At 44.3% G+C, this 17,618-nt stretch overlaps 3 protein-coding genes across 8 annotated transcripts; 2 read left to right on the top strand and 1 right to left on the bottom strand.

Annotated features, from left to right (window-relative positions):
* Positions 1 to 295: 295 nt before the first annotated feature.
* Positions 296 to 7,007, top strand: LOC121700597 (serine-rich adhesin for platelets-like). Of its 6 annotated transcripts, none has more exons than XM_042083674.1 (9): positions 296 to 699; positions 833 to 934; positions 1,032 to 1,181; positions 1,414 to 1,579; positions 1,743 to 3,240; positions 5,136 to 5,305; positions 5,589 to 5,698; positions 6,007 to 6,114; positions 6,842 to 7,007. In XM_042083674.1, the coding sequence occupies exons 1-9, from the start codon at positions 691 to 693 to the stop codon at positions 6,965 to 6,967; spliced, it is 2,439 nt and encodes an 812-aa protein (XP_041939608.1). In that variant the 5' UTR covers positions 296 to 690; the 3' UTR covers positions 6,968 to 7,007. The 6 variants fall into 6 exon arrangements, with proteins under 6 accessions (XP_041939608.1, XP_041939613.1, XP_041939609.1 ...); XM_042083679.1 differs by having other exon boundaries at positions 297 to 461; XM_042083675.1 differs by having other exon boundaries at positions 297 to 538.
* Positions 7,008 to 7,262: 255 nt separating this feature from the next.
* Positions 7,263 to 10,162, bottom strand: cntd1 (cyclin N-terminal domain containing 1). Its single transcript, XM_042083680.1, has 7 exons — positions 9,832 to 10,162; positions 9,645 to 9,720; positions 9,330 to 9,504; positions 8,804 to 8,966; positions 8,419 to 8,563; positions 8,166 to 8,262; positions 7,263 to 7,805 (listed from the first exon to the last, which is right to left on the bottom strand). Exons 1-7 carry the CDS (start codon positions 9,998 to 10,000, stop codon positions 7,698 to 7,700), a joined length of 933 nt encoding a protein of 310 aa, XP_041939614.1. The 5' UTR covers positions 10,001 to 10,162; the 3' UTR covers positions 7,263 to 7,697.
* A 2,465-nt stretch (positions 10,163 to 12,627) lies between these two features.
* On the top strand, positions 12,628 to 13,061 carry LOC121700477 (actin, alpha skeletal muscle). The gene is made up of 2 exons (XM_042083444.1): positions 12,628 to 12,805; positions 12,917 to 13,061. Exons 1-2 carry the CDS (start codon positions 12,641 to 12,643, stop codon positions 13,058 to 13,060), a joined length of 309 nt encoding a protein of 102 aa, XP_041939378.1. The 5' UTR covers positions 12,628 to 12,640; the 3' UTR covers position 13,061.
* The last annotated feature ends 4,557 nt before the right edge of the window (positions 13,062 to 17,618 follow it).

The raw sequence follows: 17,618 nt of genomic DNA, 5'->3' as shown, positions 1-17,618 counted from the left end.
CTTATTTGGCAAGTGATGCGTGGAAGAAGGGGGGGTGAAAAAAAGAGGAATTCCCCAGTGACTGGTGAAAGGGCTTCGTTGCCATGGTGACCGCATGGAGCTGATGGAGGCTCTCCAAGCATTTGGAGTCCTTATTGTGGTTGGATCATGGGATGTTCATGGACTTGCAGAATAACTACCCAAATGTGGCGCCTGCCTGTAATTAGCTACAGTGCATGCCAGGCTAGGCCTACATAAATAGGTTAATAATTCACATAAAGAATGTAAGTGTTTGATTGGCATGTTGAGTGATAATGAGGCTTTCATTATGTTCTTCTCTTAACACTGACCATAGCCTATGATAGGCCTACACACGTGTACACAGACACACACACACACATTATGCCTGATACAGAGAACGCCCACTGTATCCATGGAGACCGAGAGACGCGTTTGAAAACAGGATCACATAATCTGCGGAAGTAAGCAGCTTTATGTGCGACAGCTAAGAACACAACTATGGATCTTCCATTTTTTCTGGGCTTCAAATGATATGACAGTAGGACAATAACGATTACAAAGTATTTTACAATTTACCATATTCGATATAATCTCTATTGTTAAATGTAACGTTACAGTAGCTGCCGGTATCCACACAAACTATCGACCTATGATATCCTACCTTAGGTACATTACGTAACTTTACGGTATATGTTACAGGTGACTTTAGATAAGTTATGCTATTCTAAACTGTTCTGCTAAATCTTATGTGAACTAACGGAAAAGCGTATAAAATTCTCTTTTAATTTTACACAACCATACAGCTATTATGTTGTCTCCTGTCCCATGACAGAATACGAACATGTCTTGCTCTTGGGAAAAACGTTTGGCTGAAAATCTCACCAATGCTGATCATATGCGTGACACGAGGAAGAGAATAGATACGGATCATGAGGTACATGTACAACGTTATTCTAATTTTCCTGATTACATATAAATGTATTTCGTGGATATTTCAAAGTTTTGTTAGTCATCTGATGTCTGGTTCGTAGGAGAGACTGCGCAGGCGCGAACGGGACAGGGAAGATGCTGAGGTAAGGCGAGCGGCTCGTAAAGTTAAGAAGACCCCCTCCGCGTCTGACAAGTTTAAGACCAGAAGTTATGACAGACCCTGGGCTGTAGGAAAACCAGAGACCAGAAAGGTATTCTTTCACCCTTGAATGAGAATATATGTAGAGGTTTCATACTATGGATGAAGTAATTAAAATGGTTGACAGCCTTCTGTAGATCTAGCTAACAACAAACACAATAGCCTAAAGGTCATTGCTGGCTCACTCTTTCAGTTTTTTTTATGACATTATGGTGACAAGAAGTCACACCCTTCACCATCAAGAGCAACAAGCTCTGTATTTTGATCCATGCCGTCTCCCACAGACACCATCCAGCACTTCAGATAGCAGTAATACATCCAGTAGAAACTCAGGATCAAGGTTGCCAGACATTACGAACAGAGTCCTGAGGCAGTCTTCAGAGCCAAGGACACCTCAAACAATAAAGCAACCTCGCAGACACAACAAGCACTCCGGGAATACATTTTTGAGTGAGTTAATTTACTTGGACAATACAAGAATTATGTCGTGGTATGGGATTATATGGAGCGTATTACAGTAAAAGAAAGATTGCCACCAAAAAGACAATATCAGGAAAATAATATTTTGAGAAATGCACTCACATGGCTGTATGCTTTGTACTTTGTGTTCTAGGTAAGGAAGATTCCCTTTCAGCTCACAATAACAAGTGCTTGAGAACAAAGACTAGAAAACCATTAGTGTCTGGTAGTTCGGCCTGTTACCAAGAAGACCACTTTCAGTATACCTCAAGCGAGGCAGAAACCTCTCCCAGTGCATTCGGTCAGAACAAACCTCCCTTGACCCACAGCAGAGAGCCTCCTCACATGCTTCTCGACGAGCACTTGACCCGGGCCTGGCCTCGCCTGCCCTCACTCGGGTCCAGCTTCTCCTGGACGTCATCCGAGTCGTCCGACACGGGCCGGCAGAGCTTCTCAAACGTCTGGGACTTGACCGACAGCAGCAGTAGCAGCAGCGGCAGCAGCACCATTCAGGAGGAGGAGGAGGAAGAGGAGACGGATGACAGCGGTGGGCCCGATCGTCGCCACGGCATCAGCAGCAGCTGCGGCAGCAGCCTCTTCTCTGCCCGCAGTGTCTCCACGGACTCCTGCCTGTCCTCCAACCAGTCGGCAGAGTCCCCTCTGAGCACCCCTTTCTCCTTCAGCAGCAGCAGCAGTTCCACCCCCATGTCCCTGAGGGGCCCGGTGTTGGACCTCACCCCCAGAATGAGGGCCTCTTCCCTGGACGCACTCGTCAGGGACCTCCCCTGCCTGGAGCCCATCACATCCGAGTCGGAGGAGGATGAGGAGGACCTAGAGGAGGAGTTGAGTACCTGGCAGGCTGGGCAGCTGGGGCGAGGTTCGGGGGTGGTGAGGTGGAGAGGCCCCCTGTCTCGGCCCTATCTCGTTCCGCTATCAACGGCGTCCGCGGCAGTCGCCTCTTCTCGTGGAGGCGCCTACGAGCCTACGAGTTGGGACACGAGCCCTCGCGGAGCGCCGGCGAGAAGAACCCTCGACGGAGATGCGTACGCCGCCATGCCAGCGCTGGAGCCCATCCCTGAAGTCAGCCCTGCCGCCAGCAACACCCCAATGTTCGCCTCCGCCTCCAGGAACTTCTTCTTATCACATCTGGATCCGCTCGTCAGCGACGGGCCCATGGGCCTCGAGCCAGTCCCCAGGAACGAACCTCCCCGGCGGGGTCGGCTAAGCACATCTGGGGCCTCCCCTCCCCAGGCTGGTGGTGCCCAGGGCGGAGACAGCGACGGCGACAGCAGCATAGAGGGCACAGAGGGTGGCACGGCGACCCCGTCTGGGCCCCGCAGGGTGGCATCGCGCATCGAGGCGCTGGCCATCATGGACCAGCTGAGCATGGCGCTGGTGGCCATGCGGGAGATGCGGCGGGAGATCCAGGGGATCCAGAGGGTCAACGGGCATGGGAATGACGTGGAGACGGGCAGCGCCGGCAGCACAGGGAATACCACCGGGAATACCACCGGGAATACCACTGGGAATACCTCTGGGAATGGGCATGGTGCCAACCAGGGGGGTAGCGCCAGCGCAGATGGAAACACAGCGAGCGCTCCAGAGACCAGATCACAAGCCGACCCGGAAACACTACGCAGGATAACGCAGAGGTGAGGGAAATAAACACTACGCAGGATAAAGCAGAGCAGAGGTGAGGGAAATAAACACTACGCAGGATAACGCAGAGGTGAGGGAAATAAACACTACGCAGGATAACGCAGAGGTGAGGGAAATAAACACTACGCAGGATAACGCAGAGCAGAGGTGAGGGAAATAAACACTACGCAGGATAACGCAGAGCAGAGGTGAGGGAAATAAACACTACGCAGGATAACGCAGAGCAGAGGTGAGGGAAATAAACACTACGCAGGATAACGCAGAGGTGAAGAGGTGAGGGAAATAAACACTACGCAGGATAACGCAGAGGTGAGGGAAATAAACACTACGCAGGATAACGCAGAGCAGAGGTGAGGGAAATAAACACTACGCAGGATAACGCAGAGGTGAGGGAAATAAACACTACGCAGGATAAAGCAGAGCAGAGGTGAGGGAAATAAACACTACGCAGGATAACGCAGAGGTGAAGAGGTGAGGTGAGGTGAGGTGAAGGAAACGCAGAGCAGAGGTGAAGGAAATAAAGTACTTCCACCAAAAGTATTACAAGCCTACTACTACTACGCCTATTAGTAGTAATACTAGTACTACTAGTCTATTACTATCACCAGTACTATTCCTGCTAGTACCACTAATAACAATATTATATTAATGGTAATTGTACTGTATTTAAATGTTTCATACTGCATCTTTTCATACTAAAGACACCAAGCAAACATAACTTGTTCTGTGTGTGTGTATGGGTGTGTGTGTGTGTGTATGTGTGTGTGTGTCTGTGTGTCTGTATTTGAAGTATGCAGTCCATCTCAGGCGGGCTGCAGAGGTCACCAAACTGACCACAATAGAAGTGACAATGTAGCCCAGTCAGGCAGCTGCCCTGGTCATGCCTTGGGACTGAGGGCTCTTTTACTTCAGCCTCTAAATCTCTTGGACAGCTAGGGTTACACTGGCTGTGTGTGTGTGTGTGTCCGTGCATGTGTGTGTGGGTGTGAGAGAGTGTGTGTCAGCTGTGTGCCAAGCAGTGGGATGGAAAACCCAACTCTAAAGTCAGCCTGAATTAGGCAGCCATGTTCCACCACACCCTTATGGCCATGGCCTCTCTCTCCCTCCGCTCTGTTTTCTCCCTCTCCCTCCTCCTCTCTCTCCGCTGTTTTCTCCCTCCTCTGTTTTCTCCCTCTCCCCCCTCTTCTCTCTCCCTCCTCTGTTTTCTCCCTCCTCCTCTGTTTTCTCCCTCTCTCTCCTCTCTCTTCATCTGTGGCCTACATGTTCTCCTAATGTATATTACCCGCAGACAGGTGTGTTTTCTGTGAAGGGGGAAATGGTGTGTGAGAATGACTAACTAACAACTCTTGTGTAACCATTATAATACAGTTTGTACACAGTCCATGTAAACAGGAAACTTAAGACATCCCCAGCAGAAGCCCCACACTGTCTCAGGAACACAAAGGAGTGAATGTGATTGGCTGTTGAGCTTAAATATCTAGGCTACAAACCTTTTTGTACATTTTCATTGGCGAAGTGAGTTCTTGTACCTTGCTGGTAGTGCAGTTGGGTAGAGGGGTGCCTGGTAGGTTGGTTGGTTGGTTCAAGGGCAAAGGGTTTGCTCGCAACTTGATGCAAAAAAGATAGATCCAAGGCTAGTTCATATTTGAACAGATAGATATCAGGTCTCTCTCTCTTTGCCTGTCTCTCTGACTAACTATCTGTCTGTCTCTCTGTCTGTCTGTCTGCGTGTCTCTCTGACTGTCTGTCTGCGTGTCTCTGTCTGTCTCTCTGACCGACTATCTGTCTGTCTCTCTGTCTGACTGTCTGCGTGTCTCTCTGACTGTCTGTCTGCGTGTCTCTGTCTCTCTCTCTGACTGTCTGCGTGTGTCTGTCCCTCTGTGTGCAGTTTGCTGGAGGAGCCTGATGAGGAGGAGGAGGGGGACCAGTGTCGCATCTGCCAGTGTGGGCCCAGCTCCCTCACCAACCCCTTGCTCTCCCCCTGCCAGTGCTCTGGGAGCCTGCAGTACATCCACCACGACTGCCTCAAAAAGTGGATAGAGACCAAGATAGAGTCAGGTGTGTGTGTGTGTGTGTGTGTCTGTGTGTGTCACTGGAGTGTGTAACTGGACAGTGACCAGGCCAGCAAAAATGGTAAGACGAGAAGCAGGGAAGGGTTTAACGAGAAAGAGAGAAAGAGAGAGAGAGAGAGAGAGAGAGAGAAAGAGAGAGAGAGAGATCAAGCATACATTATTATATGTGTAGCATCTTTGTACATGTACATGGTTGTTGAGTTGATGTATGTTTTGACCTTGCTGATGATGTATTGTGTGCGTGTGTGTGTGTGTGTGTTTGTGCATAGGAGCCTACATGCCCGCAGTGACAACCTGTGAGTTGTGTAAGGGGACTCTAAAACTGGACCTGAATGACTTTGATCTCGAGGAGTGTTTTCGTCGGAATGCACAAGTGCAGGTGGGCCCCGCACGCGTAAGCCAAACAAGCTGTCATGCCTGTCTGAAGTGGTTAACACTGAATACCTGGCAACCACAGTCATCAGCATAGAATAGCTGTGGGCACTTCACTTCACTACTTACAATGACACTGTAGTTTGGCAGATACTGGAACTAAAGGTGGGAGAAAACCAAATGACCCCCCCCCCCCTCTCTCTCTCCTGTCCCCCCTATTGAGAATGAGGAGATACGGCAAAGATTCTAGAGCGCTACGCTGCCGTGACAACACCTCCTCATTCCTAATTGCTGCATGTTCCCCCCCCCCCTCAGAGGGACCGTGGCAGCCCAGACCTGCACCTGTTGTTGCTGCTCCAGGAGCGTTTCTCCGGCCTCATGGAGGCCATCCAGGCTCACAACACCGCCGTCGCTCAGGTCAGAGTAAGGCTGCCACCGCCGCTACCATGACAACCACAACCACAACACAAACCACCACAAAAACCTTCACAACAACTGCAACACTAACCACCATAACAACCACAACCTCCTCACAAACCACCACAACAACCTTCACAACAACCACACACAAACCACCATAACAATAACCACACACAAAACACCATAACAACCACAACCACACACAAACCACCACCACAACCACCTCACAAACCACCACAACAACCTTCACAACAACCACACACAAACCACCATATCAATAGTTAGCACCTATGCTTTTGGGGAAACGGACCCCAGAGCTGTTGGAACTGTAGCCTAACCTAGGCAGTGCCAACCTAACAGCAGAGTTACACTGAACACTGAACGGATGGGCAATGTTTCTGGAGCACATGCTGCAACACTACGCTGCCTCATGCAACTGGCTACACCAGTATCAGAGATTTAAAATTAAAAAAAGAGAGAGAGAGAGAGAGAGAGGGCTCTGTGGCGCCAATTGGCTATGGAAGGCAAATATGCATCACAGATATTAAAAAAAAAAAAAAAAGGGAGAGCAAGATAGAGAGAGAGAGAGAGAGAGAGGGCAGTCTTCAATTGATATTTTTCTGCAGCACACACGCTCTGTGAACATTCCTCTTCTGGTCCGTGTTCAGTGTAGCCCTGCCGTAACTCACAGGTGCGCTCTGACCCTCACCATCTCCTGATTGATTGGCAGGACTTGAGGCAGAGGAGGGAGCGTGGCTCTGACGGAGACAGGGCCACAGGGCAGGGCCGAGGAGCACTCACGCTCACCACCAGGGGCTGGACGTCGTCAGACTCGGAGTCCCAGTCTCCCCTCTGAGGTGTGAGGATGAAGTTATTAAAATGAGTTTGATATCTTTTTCCAGTTTGTTTGCTTGTTTGTTTGTTTGTTTGTTTGTTTGTTAAGTGAACACAATGAAAGGTAAAATTGTACCTTTATGTATTTAATGAATTTATATTTATGGTATTTATATTGTATTTATACTGCTCTTCGCAGCAAGTCAGTTCTTAACATTTGAACATTTTTCAAACAAATACTTTCATGCAGTAATGCCTGTACATTTAATAGAGCCTAAATATTGTTGAAAAGGAAAATAAAATGCTTAAGTCTTGAATGAAGTTCGCAATCTGTCTCTTTACTTAACTTATGTGTTTTTTCATCTGATTAAACCATTGACTGTATATATACAGTACATATGTGTATCTATCTATTTATACGGTCTATGGAGTGAACTTAATGTAAACATTGCTTAATGTTTCTTCAGGTCAGGTTTTCAGCCCGAGTATCTCTGAGCAACACAAGATATCATGGTACAAATGCTGTTGAGGAAGACAAGACATAACTAATAATTCCTCCTGACAGAAAATATATAGTGAAATGTTCACCAACCAAAACATGACACAAAATGTCTGCCAACCAATACTATGTGCCTGTTCCTGCTCTAGAACTATGGCACAGAACTTCCAAAACATTCTACTTCAAAGTACTTCTATTCCAGAACATGGGAGAGATGGCCTTAGGAGTTGTGCTGTGGTCCTGATATTGGCCCTCAAACCAGGGTATCCGAGTTGTTGGTCACATGCATCAGTATCACATATGCAAACTCCATGGTGCTCTGAATTGAAATCCCTGTGATTAAGCTTAGCTCTCGCACCACCTACAACACAAAGCACACCGCAGTGAACAACACCACACATATTAAAGACTATTTGGTCAGAAATCTTGGTTAAAAACTTTGACTTCTGAGCTTCACATAACAGTGTGCAACATTTTGGTCAGCAGATTTAGCTAAAATTGAATATAATATGAAATATAAAATTTAGCAAATTGATACACACTCAAAAATACAAGAGTAAGTGATGCAGGACTCTGAACCTTTTAGAAGGTCCTGAGATAGATAGATAGTTAGATAGATACTTTATTGATCCCCAAGGGGAAATTCAAGGTCTCAGTAGCATACAGACATCACACACAACATGCACAGATTAGTGTCTTATTGAGGATACATGTTACACACCTGCTCCCAGGTAGAGAAGTCGAGGATGAACGCAGCAGCAGCGATGACTCCAACCCCCAGCAGCATGCAGTCTTCTGTCACAGCTACAAACTTCTCTCTGTCCTCACACACACACACACACACACAGAGAGAGAGAGATGGTGAGAGACAGTTGATAATTTTCAGCAGATAACATGCAGTGACTCAAAACTCACTGAGTAGCTCTGAACACATGCTTGGATGCTGCTAGTGAACACACACACACACTCATTACCTGTGCTCCTGTGGAGTAATAGTGCCCCTACTGACCACGGTGAGGAGTGCTTGGTAGATGGATGTCCTTTGGAGAAATGTAAACTGCAACACTGCCTTGCACAGGTGGTGCATGTCTTCTAGTGCCATCGAACACTCATTGTGGCCTGTGTTGAGACATTCAATACATCTGTGGTAATCCAGTTCTTCCAGTTCAAGACCTTGCTGCTACGCCACTAGCCTATTATAATAACTAGTCTAGAATAATCTCTAACAATTAAGTAAAATTCTCTCATTTTGATGTATATATGATTTTTTTACTAAATTGTTATTGGACTTAACATATGTGTATAGACAGACAGATAGAGAGAGAGAGAGAGGAAAAAGATTCAGAGAGAGAAACTCACTTAAGACTTCCAGAAGCGTCTCTACATACGTCAGTGGATTTGTAGCACTCAGGTTGAAGTTCAGGGTTTTCAGCACCACCAGTTCAGACCTCATCAGTGCCTCTTTGGTGATGGTGTAGCCAGCCGACTGCACAAACCTCATAGCGACGTTGTTGTCCACAATCTGCAGGTGAGCACACAGTCACTTATAACAATCACATGTGTTTTTGTACTGTGCTACAATCAAGTAATTTCGGCATTTGGTGGACACTTTTATCCAAAGTGACCTACAGTATGGGTCCCTAGTTTGAAAGACAGACAAAGTCTAGAAGGTGAATTTCAGTATTTTTCTACCTGGAGCCCTATTGTGTGATGTCTTAAAGTAGCCTTCTTCTAATCGGTTCATCAAGACACGTTCATGATGTCATATCTAAGTCTTATCTAAGTATTAAACATTATTCCCATTGGTGGGACAATACATATTAAAACATGAATATTTCTTGATAAATACATTCATATTTACATATGTATATTTAACACAGCCTACCTTACAGTGCAGGGACAGCTTACTAGCCAGCTGAACACAGGAGAGGATGATTAACGAGAACTTTGGCCTGATGCTTTGAAAGACCAGCTCCTCCATGTTTTCATCTCTACCACTAGCACTGGCGCCTTGCGCAGTGGGTAACGACAGCAGATCCTCAATGTGCTTGATCATAAACCTAAGATTAGAATAGAATATAAACCTGGAGTATTATAAGAGAGATTACTTTAGAAGTAAGATATTGGTGTAGGAGAGTCAGCAGTCATGAGGAAAAAACGTGACAAACTGTAAACAGACTTAGAAGACATGCTACCCCACCTCTCCAGTATCTCAACGGCATGATATCCAACCAACGGGTCGAGTTTAAACTCCTTACAGAGAAGGAAGATATACTCTGATAGAGAACAACAAGAGGAGCAAACGTTACAATACTGCCAGGTTAATTCAATTACCAAGTGCAGACACAAACTAAACTTAGGGCTGGTTAAAGTAGTAGGCTACCTACCGACCAATTCTTTTTTCTTGAAATGTCCACAGTTAGCTGATAGGCTCTCCAAGTTCAGTTTGTTTTTGTTGTTGATATTGGTGAGGAAATCAGACAGAATCTCAAATGTTGCCTCACCAAATTTGAGATTTTTTTGATGTTCAGATAATAATAAGGGCCTAGCTGACATAATGATAATATTTACAACAGAACTGGTCAACAAAGTAAGTTTGAAGTTATATAACTTATCACCCCTGGATAAAATAGGCTAGTGCGTCAGTGGGAAAACCACGCACTCTTCCTCACCAAAACTGCATAACGTTAGACGTTTCAGTATCCTAGCTACACGACAGGTGGCGCGCTATCCCCACAAGTCATTCCACTGAACTCCTGCGCATGCGTATTGCGGAACACAAACGGCCATCGTGTCATATGGATACGCTGTTTCCATTACTTTCACTCGGTTCGCCCTGTACTGGCCTGTAGGCTACTCACTCACTTCTACATTTTGGGCCTACCTGCAGTTTTTCTTGCATACCAGAAATTCCCCTAAATTGCCGGTAGCCTACTGTTTTCGGTCATCTCCAAATCAGGTTCTGCGTGCGCTCAGGGGGTAATTAAGTAGCCTAGGCTAATAAGGGGATAACCACGAGGATTAGAGATATCTTGCCTGTTACTGACAGATGAAAGTCGTATGCACTGGCGCGGTCAGTCCAGTTTTGCCGTTTTGTCCACTTTGTTGGTGTTAGAAAGCTCTTTTAGCTTTAGTTGATGTTAGCGGCTAGGTACAGTAACGATATTTTCCAAGTTCTTTGGTCTTGCTCTACTTTTTGACCATACTTCGTTAATGGGTATTTCCCAGAATTGGGGCCTATTTCTGTCCACAGGGTGTAATTCTATTAAAAACACATTAAATCTAATAATGTTTCGCATCACTAATTAGTATAAAGAAAAACAAGCCTAGACTTTTTTAATGGTTGCTCCTACTCATGATTTAGACACATTTTATTGGTGTTTTATGGTACAATATCAGTGTTTTGTTGTTGTCCGCAACCAGAGTTTTCACATATTGTGCCATATCTCAAACATTATTTATCAAAAATTAATTTAAGAAATCATGCATATGAATTAAATGTTACCTGAACTAATGAACTGCATGCACACATGCATATATATGCATTTCCTGTTTTATTTTGCTTAATGTTTACCTGTCCCATGGTTTAGCCGTCATTACCAGCACACTCTACATAAAGGCACTTTGCTACTGTTTTTTCATCAAAAAAATATTTGGTAACCATGGTCACCTAATATCACAGTGGAATACATGGGTGTCAAGCAGAAAGATTGATGCCTTGATGTCCAGAAACATAAGAAAATCTACTCTTTATCCCTCGTTTTGGGCATGTACACATATTATGTGTCATTACCATACGCATTGTATTTCTGTATTTTTGAATATTCCTGAAAACTGGTAGTTTTTCGATATAAATGTCATCACCAACACAGTCATTACCAGCACATTATAGCTTGAAATGTAGTGGTAATGACGACTGTGTTGGTGATGACATTTTTGCAGATACATTTAAAGTACTATTTTTAAAAGAAATACGTTTTTTTTTTCACAAAGTCAGTTCAACTTGGGTTTCTAAATGATAAACATTTAATTGCAATAGATTACGATCAGTGATTTGTCATCACCGCAACAAATGTCATTACCAGAACTGCAATGTCATCACCATCACCATGCATATTTTTGCCAATAGAATATGTATACATTACAATAAATTACATTAATTAGATATTTTTGACAATGTTGGACAGTCTAAATTGCCACTGGATGAAAACAGATATGATATATGGCATTTATTTCAAATAAATGAAATTCCAAGCCAGGGTCGAGTGAAAAAATAAAAAAATAAGATACTTAAACGACTATAATTCATGTTGTAAGTAAAATTCAACAATTCTAATAACTTCAAGATAAAATAGACTTCATGTGAAACCATAATTGATCATTGATTGATCATTGATTGACCATTTAATCTTTAAAATGTACATATTACATAATGTTAGATAAATAAAAAACATAAATTCCCTTATATTGTGGTCTCAACCAAGCTCACAAGGTTACTCCTATCAAAATGACTGATAACTTGTTGCATACCAATTAGTAAAAGTTTGAATTTTATTTTTCAAAATTTCAGTAACCCAAATAGGCCCGAAATCTGAGAAATGCCCAAAATGTCGTTCTTTTTAGAGTTAAATTGTCCTCTGGCACTCAGAATTACGGATTTTGATCATCCAGTAATAAATGCAACATTTTAAGCAAAATCACAAAAAAAGCTCTGTATCGAAGTTAAGAGCTCATTATTTTGTTGCCAATAAGTTCTGTAACCATGGCAATCTTCTAGTATTCATCAAAGATTCTAGAGCGGAGCTCTGTTTTAGAATCTTTGGTATTCATGGTGATTCATGGCAATCTTCTTAATAGTCTCAATGGGTTCAATATCACCACACCCCAGCCAAACCACTTCCCAGGTTAGAGCCCATGGACCTCCTTGTCGCCTCCTCCCCATGGTGAACTGCCAAAATAGAAAGGTAAACATTTCATTAGTCATACCTATATATCTTACAAGATAATACAATAATGCAAATCAACACCACTTCTTGTAATCAACAAAAGTACAGTTGTTGTACAATGCTGTAGTACTATTGTGCGATTGGAAATGGGTCTTCAGTGACAAAGTACTCTCTCTCTCTCTCCCTCTCTGTCTCTCCCTCTCTCTCTCCCTCTCTCTCTCTCCCTCTCTGTCTCTCTCTCTCTCTAGGTATGGAGTCCTGTGGTATCCACGAGACCACAATCAACTCCATCATGAAGTGCGACGTCGACATCCGTAAGGACCTGTATGCCAACACTGTGCTGTCTGGCGGTACCACCATGTACCCAGGCATTGCTGACCGTATGCAGAAGGCACCCTCTACCATGAAGATCAAGGTGAGCGTCGTCTCCGTCTCTGTGTCCGTCTCTCTCTGAATATGGAAGTGGCAGGCCCCTGTTTTGAGTGCTGTTCTGACCTCTGCATGTGTGTATGTGTGTGCGTTTCAGATCATCGCACCCCCTGAGCTCAAGTACTCCGTCTGGATCGGTGGCTCCATCCTGGCCTCCCTCTCCACCTTCCAGCAGATGTGGATCAGCAAGCAGGAGTACGACGAGTCCGGCCCCTCCATCGTGCACCGCAAATGCTTCTAAACACACGGCGTTGTACTCACACACACACACACACCTGTGACTAGTGGCGTCGGGACTCCTCCACCTTCTCCACCTTCTCCACCTCTAGGAAGAATATCCCGCTTGCAAGTTCAGTGTATCCTAGAGATTGTTGCAAACGTGTGTATAATGGCAGAGCCGGCGAAGAAGCAGCAAAAACCCTTGACGGAAGACGCAAAGAAAAGGAAAAGAGCTTCAGACCGAGCGAGGGGGAGTTTCGTAGAGAAAAAGCATCAGGCTTGCCTGGTGTCCCTTTAAGTCAGGGGTGTCAAACATAAGGCCCGGGGGCCAGATCAGGCCCGCCAGCAGGTTCCATACGGCCCCCCAGAAGTTTTGGGTGGGAAGGGAAAATTAGAAAGAAAAGATATTCACATCCACAATTTGTAATAAGCAATTTCTGTGATAAATTGATTAAACCTAGCACTGCAAATCATCCCCAGGAAGGAAGAGGCCAAAAAACTGACATGGAAATTGGGTGTTTCAAGAGAGAAAGAGCAGGATATGACGAGTAAATGATTTGTACTTGTTTGCTCATGAGTGGGTGTAGTAAAGGAGTATATCATCAAACAACACTCTGATACCAATGCAGAGAAATGAAAATGACCACGACAATGACGGCCCCGTGAGGTCTCATTCCAACAAATCCGGCCCACTGCCTATATGAGTTTGACACCCCTGCTATAAGTCCTCTGAGTTGAGTTACTGTGGGGTTGGCCAGTCTGATGCTGACGCAACGCGCTCCTCTAGTGGGGGGGGGGTGGCGCTGAAGCCAGCTGTTGGATGGGTGTGTGTGTGTGTGTGTCACACACACTCACACATGCATTCTGTCAGGGGAATCTCTGTACACTGAAAACTCATGGTCCGTACTCCGTCTGCCTGCTCTTCTTTGGGTGTGTGTGTGTGTGTTCATGTACGTGTTTGAAATTCAGGGTGGGTGCAGAAATGGAGAGCTTTGCAGTAATCCAAGTGTGTACATTTGCACAAGTTGCAGCTTACAAGGGTGAGTTCTTTGAAGTAAAGTGACTGTTAAAAGGAGGGTAAGGGGAAGAAAAGTGTTGGCCAACCTGTCTGCAGCAGTCGTGTGATGGAGGGCGGAAATGACGAAAAAAACAAAATAGTGGCGCCGAGCTTAAAAACAAAACATCGGTAGAAGAAACAGAAGCGAGACGACACTTGAAAAATTAGAGCAGTTTGCTGAATGTTTAGTACCGCTGTGTCGAACACATCTACATGATAATTTTGAAAGGGAGAGCTTTGCAGCAATCCAAGTGTGTACATTTGCACAATGTTGCAGTTTCCAACAGTTCGTTCTTCAAAATGAAGTGACTTTTAAAACGGTGAAGAACCCCATGTGCCCATTACAGGGAAGGACTTAAGTTCGGCTAAAATGGCCCTTGGTGTTTCTCAATGTGTAGGCCTATTCCTTTATTTCTGTTCTTTAATGAAGTGATTGCCTCGACAAACACTTAAACAGGTGGTCTCCACGACGACAGCAAACTGGGCTGATTCCATATGTGCTGTAGTTACTATATCAGTTGAAATCTAACACACGTAGAGACGAGTGTGGTAAGTTGTGCTGGAGACCTTCGCAAATTCTAATCGGAGGTAAAGGGCACGTTCACTCAGTGGTGGACGATAGTGGTGTGCGATACTGTAACATTTGGTTTCAATCCGATACCAATTAAATATAGGGCCAGTATTGCCGATACCAATACAGTGTGTTATGATTTATGACGTGAATAAAACATCAATACGCTAATGATTTTCTGATTTCCACTGTTAATAATTTACAAACATTTCAGCAACGAAACATTGCAAAGCGGGCATGCAAGATGTGAAAGGAATGGTGTTTGCTTGACTGTAGGCTAGCCCTGGGTGAAACAGGAACAATGCATTTTGAACAAATTGAGAGATATTGGAAGTGAACTGAAATTAAAGTATCAATCCTATCATGTCATCAATACCAATACCAATGTTGGTATCGATACTATCGATATTTGGATCGATATGCCCACCCCTAGTGGACGAAGTACACAAATCCTGTACTTGAGTGAAAGTAGAGATAGATGAGATGCATGTGGTCAAATGTTACTCTAGTAAAAGTAGAAGTCTTTTTACTTTTCCACTTGAGTGGAAGTACAAAAGTACTTGCCTTCAAATGTACTTAAGTATCGAAAGTAAAAGTCCTGAAATTAATTATGACTAAGACCTAAAAACAAACCAATGTGATATCTTATCTTAGATACATCAAAGTAACTACTTTTTGCTTTGTGTATGGCTTTACACTTTTGGACCAAATCAATTATGTTCCCTTCAGTGTTAGTGTCAGATTTTTTATCATTGTCTGTCATTGTATATCTATCTCATTGTCTATCATCATTTATTTGATGGCGTCGTAAGGCTATTTATGGTAACATCAATATTGTGAAAAGGGGTCAACAAGGTACAGTAAATAGTGGATTTAAAGCCTAGTTTGCTTAATCGAAAATACCCATGTAAGTAGATATGTATTTGGACAGTCTTTTTCCCAAAAGGAAATTCAGCTGTCACAAAATGTAGTGGAGTTAAAAGTAAGATATTTGACCTAGAAATGTACTGGAGTAAAAGTAAAAAGTCTAACAAAATTGAAATACTCAAGTAAAGTACAGATACATGAAAAAGCCACTTAAGTACAGTAATTGAGTTCACTAAACGGCTACAGTGTGTCAAGGCCTACTGGTTAGCGCTTCAGACTTGTAGCTGGAGGGTTACCGGTTCAAACCCCGACCAGTAGGCACGGCTGAAGTGCTCTTGAGCAAGGCTCCTCGCTGCTCCCCGAGCGCCGCTGTTGTTGCAGGCTGCTCACTGCGCCGGGCTTAGTGTGTGCTTCACCTCACTGTGTGTTCACTGTGCCGAGTGTGTTTCACTAATTCACCGATTGGGATAAATGCAGAGACCAAATTTCCCTCACGTGATCAAAAGAGTATATAAACTATAGTTCACACCTGAAGTAAGAGTTGAGATGTGATCTTTCCACATGTAGAATCAAAATGGCTACACCTTGATGTGATCTTTCCAAATGTAGAATCAAAATGGCTACAGTGTCATCTGAAGTAAGAGTTGAGATGTGATCTTTCCACATGTAGAATCAAAATTGCTACAGTGTGTCGAGTTCACACGTAATCCCCTGAGTCAATTTAAAAATGGGGTCACCCAAGCAAATGTTACGCTCATTTTTGGAAAGGGGCTTTCACATTTTCACATCAAAAATTAAAGTACAGTGCACTGCAGCAGCTTCATGTCCAAGATATTGCATCTGTGCAGTAAAATGGAGTGGGTCACTTTTAGTACAGGAAACAGAACCCTCAAAAGTTGCAATGTATTTTTAAATGTCCAAAATAATGCACCCCATCCTGCATATCATATCATTTTGGGGCAGCCGTGGTCTACTTTTTGGGGCAGCCGTGGCCTACTTTTTGGGGCAGCTGTGGCCTACTGGTTAGCGCCTTGGACTTGTAACCGGAGGGTTACCGGTTCGAAACCCGACCAGTAGAAAGCGGCTGAAGTGCCCTTGAGCAAAGCACCTAACCCCTCATTGCTCCCCGAGCGCCGCTGTTGATGCAGGCAGCTCACTGCGCCGGGATTAGTGTGTGCTTCACCTCACTGTGTGTTCACTGTGTGCTGTTTCACTAATTCACGGATTGGGATAAATGCAGAGACCAAATTTCCCTCACGGGATCAAAAGAGTATATATACTGTGATAACCTGCGAGTTGTGTGTGATAATTGCGTTCTGTTACTGGTCAGTTCTTAAATTGTTGTGTGCCTTTTAGGGGAATTGGGGGGTGGAGTTTAGGGGTGTGCGTGCGTGTGTGGTGTGGGTTCGAGAGAGTTGGTTGTGAATGCCTTGTTGCATGCGTGAGTTGTGGCTAAAACAGCAACTCGTTTTGTTATACAGAGTTTACTTGACTTCAATAAAGTACGGGAAGTTTCCCTCGAATGTGACAAGAGTGTCCGGAGTATCACAATACTTATACTTATATTAATGTCCAAATCCTGCATATCATGTATATATGTTTAATGTTCAAAACAATGCACCCCATCCTGCATAGCCTATCATTAAATGCAGTTTTGACATGTGAATTGTGAACAAAGACTTGTTTTTATTTAATAGGTATTTGCCGGCTTATTTAATTAAAACATACAAGCAGCTCTCTCCTGTCGAAGTCTTCAGTGATTGCACGATGATCATAGGTAATCACATCCATACCACAGCTCCCCTCACATAACTGCACACAACACCAGATCCCTTCTGAACCAGAACCAGACCCTGCCCACAGGTTCGTATCGGCCCCGGCTACACACAGCACCAGACCCTTCCCACAGTTTCGTATCGGCCCAGGCTTCACCAGCTATTTGGGCATAGTTTCAGCAGATGAGCCAGAAACATTTATTCTCACCTGAGTCATATTTTATATTTGATGGAAACTAATGTTTTAAGGGATGAGTTCTTGTCATCTTAATAATCCAATGTAGCTATGTATTTGCAAAAAAAATAACTA

Source organism: Alosa sapidissima, chromosome 24 (assembly GCF_018492685.1).
Source record: "Alosa sapidissima isolate fAloSap1 chromosome 24, fAloSap1.pri, whole genome shotgun sequence".
NCBI classification, from domain to species: Eukaryota; Metazoa; Chordata; class Actinopteri; order Clupeiformes; family Clupeidae; genus Alosa; species Alosa sapidissima.
The sequence above is the reverse complement of the archived record's forward strand: the minus strand, read 5'-3'. Positions and strand labels throughout refer to the sequence as shown.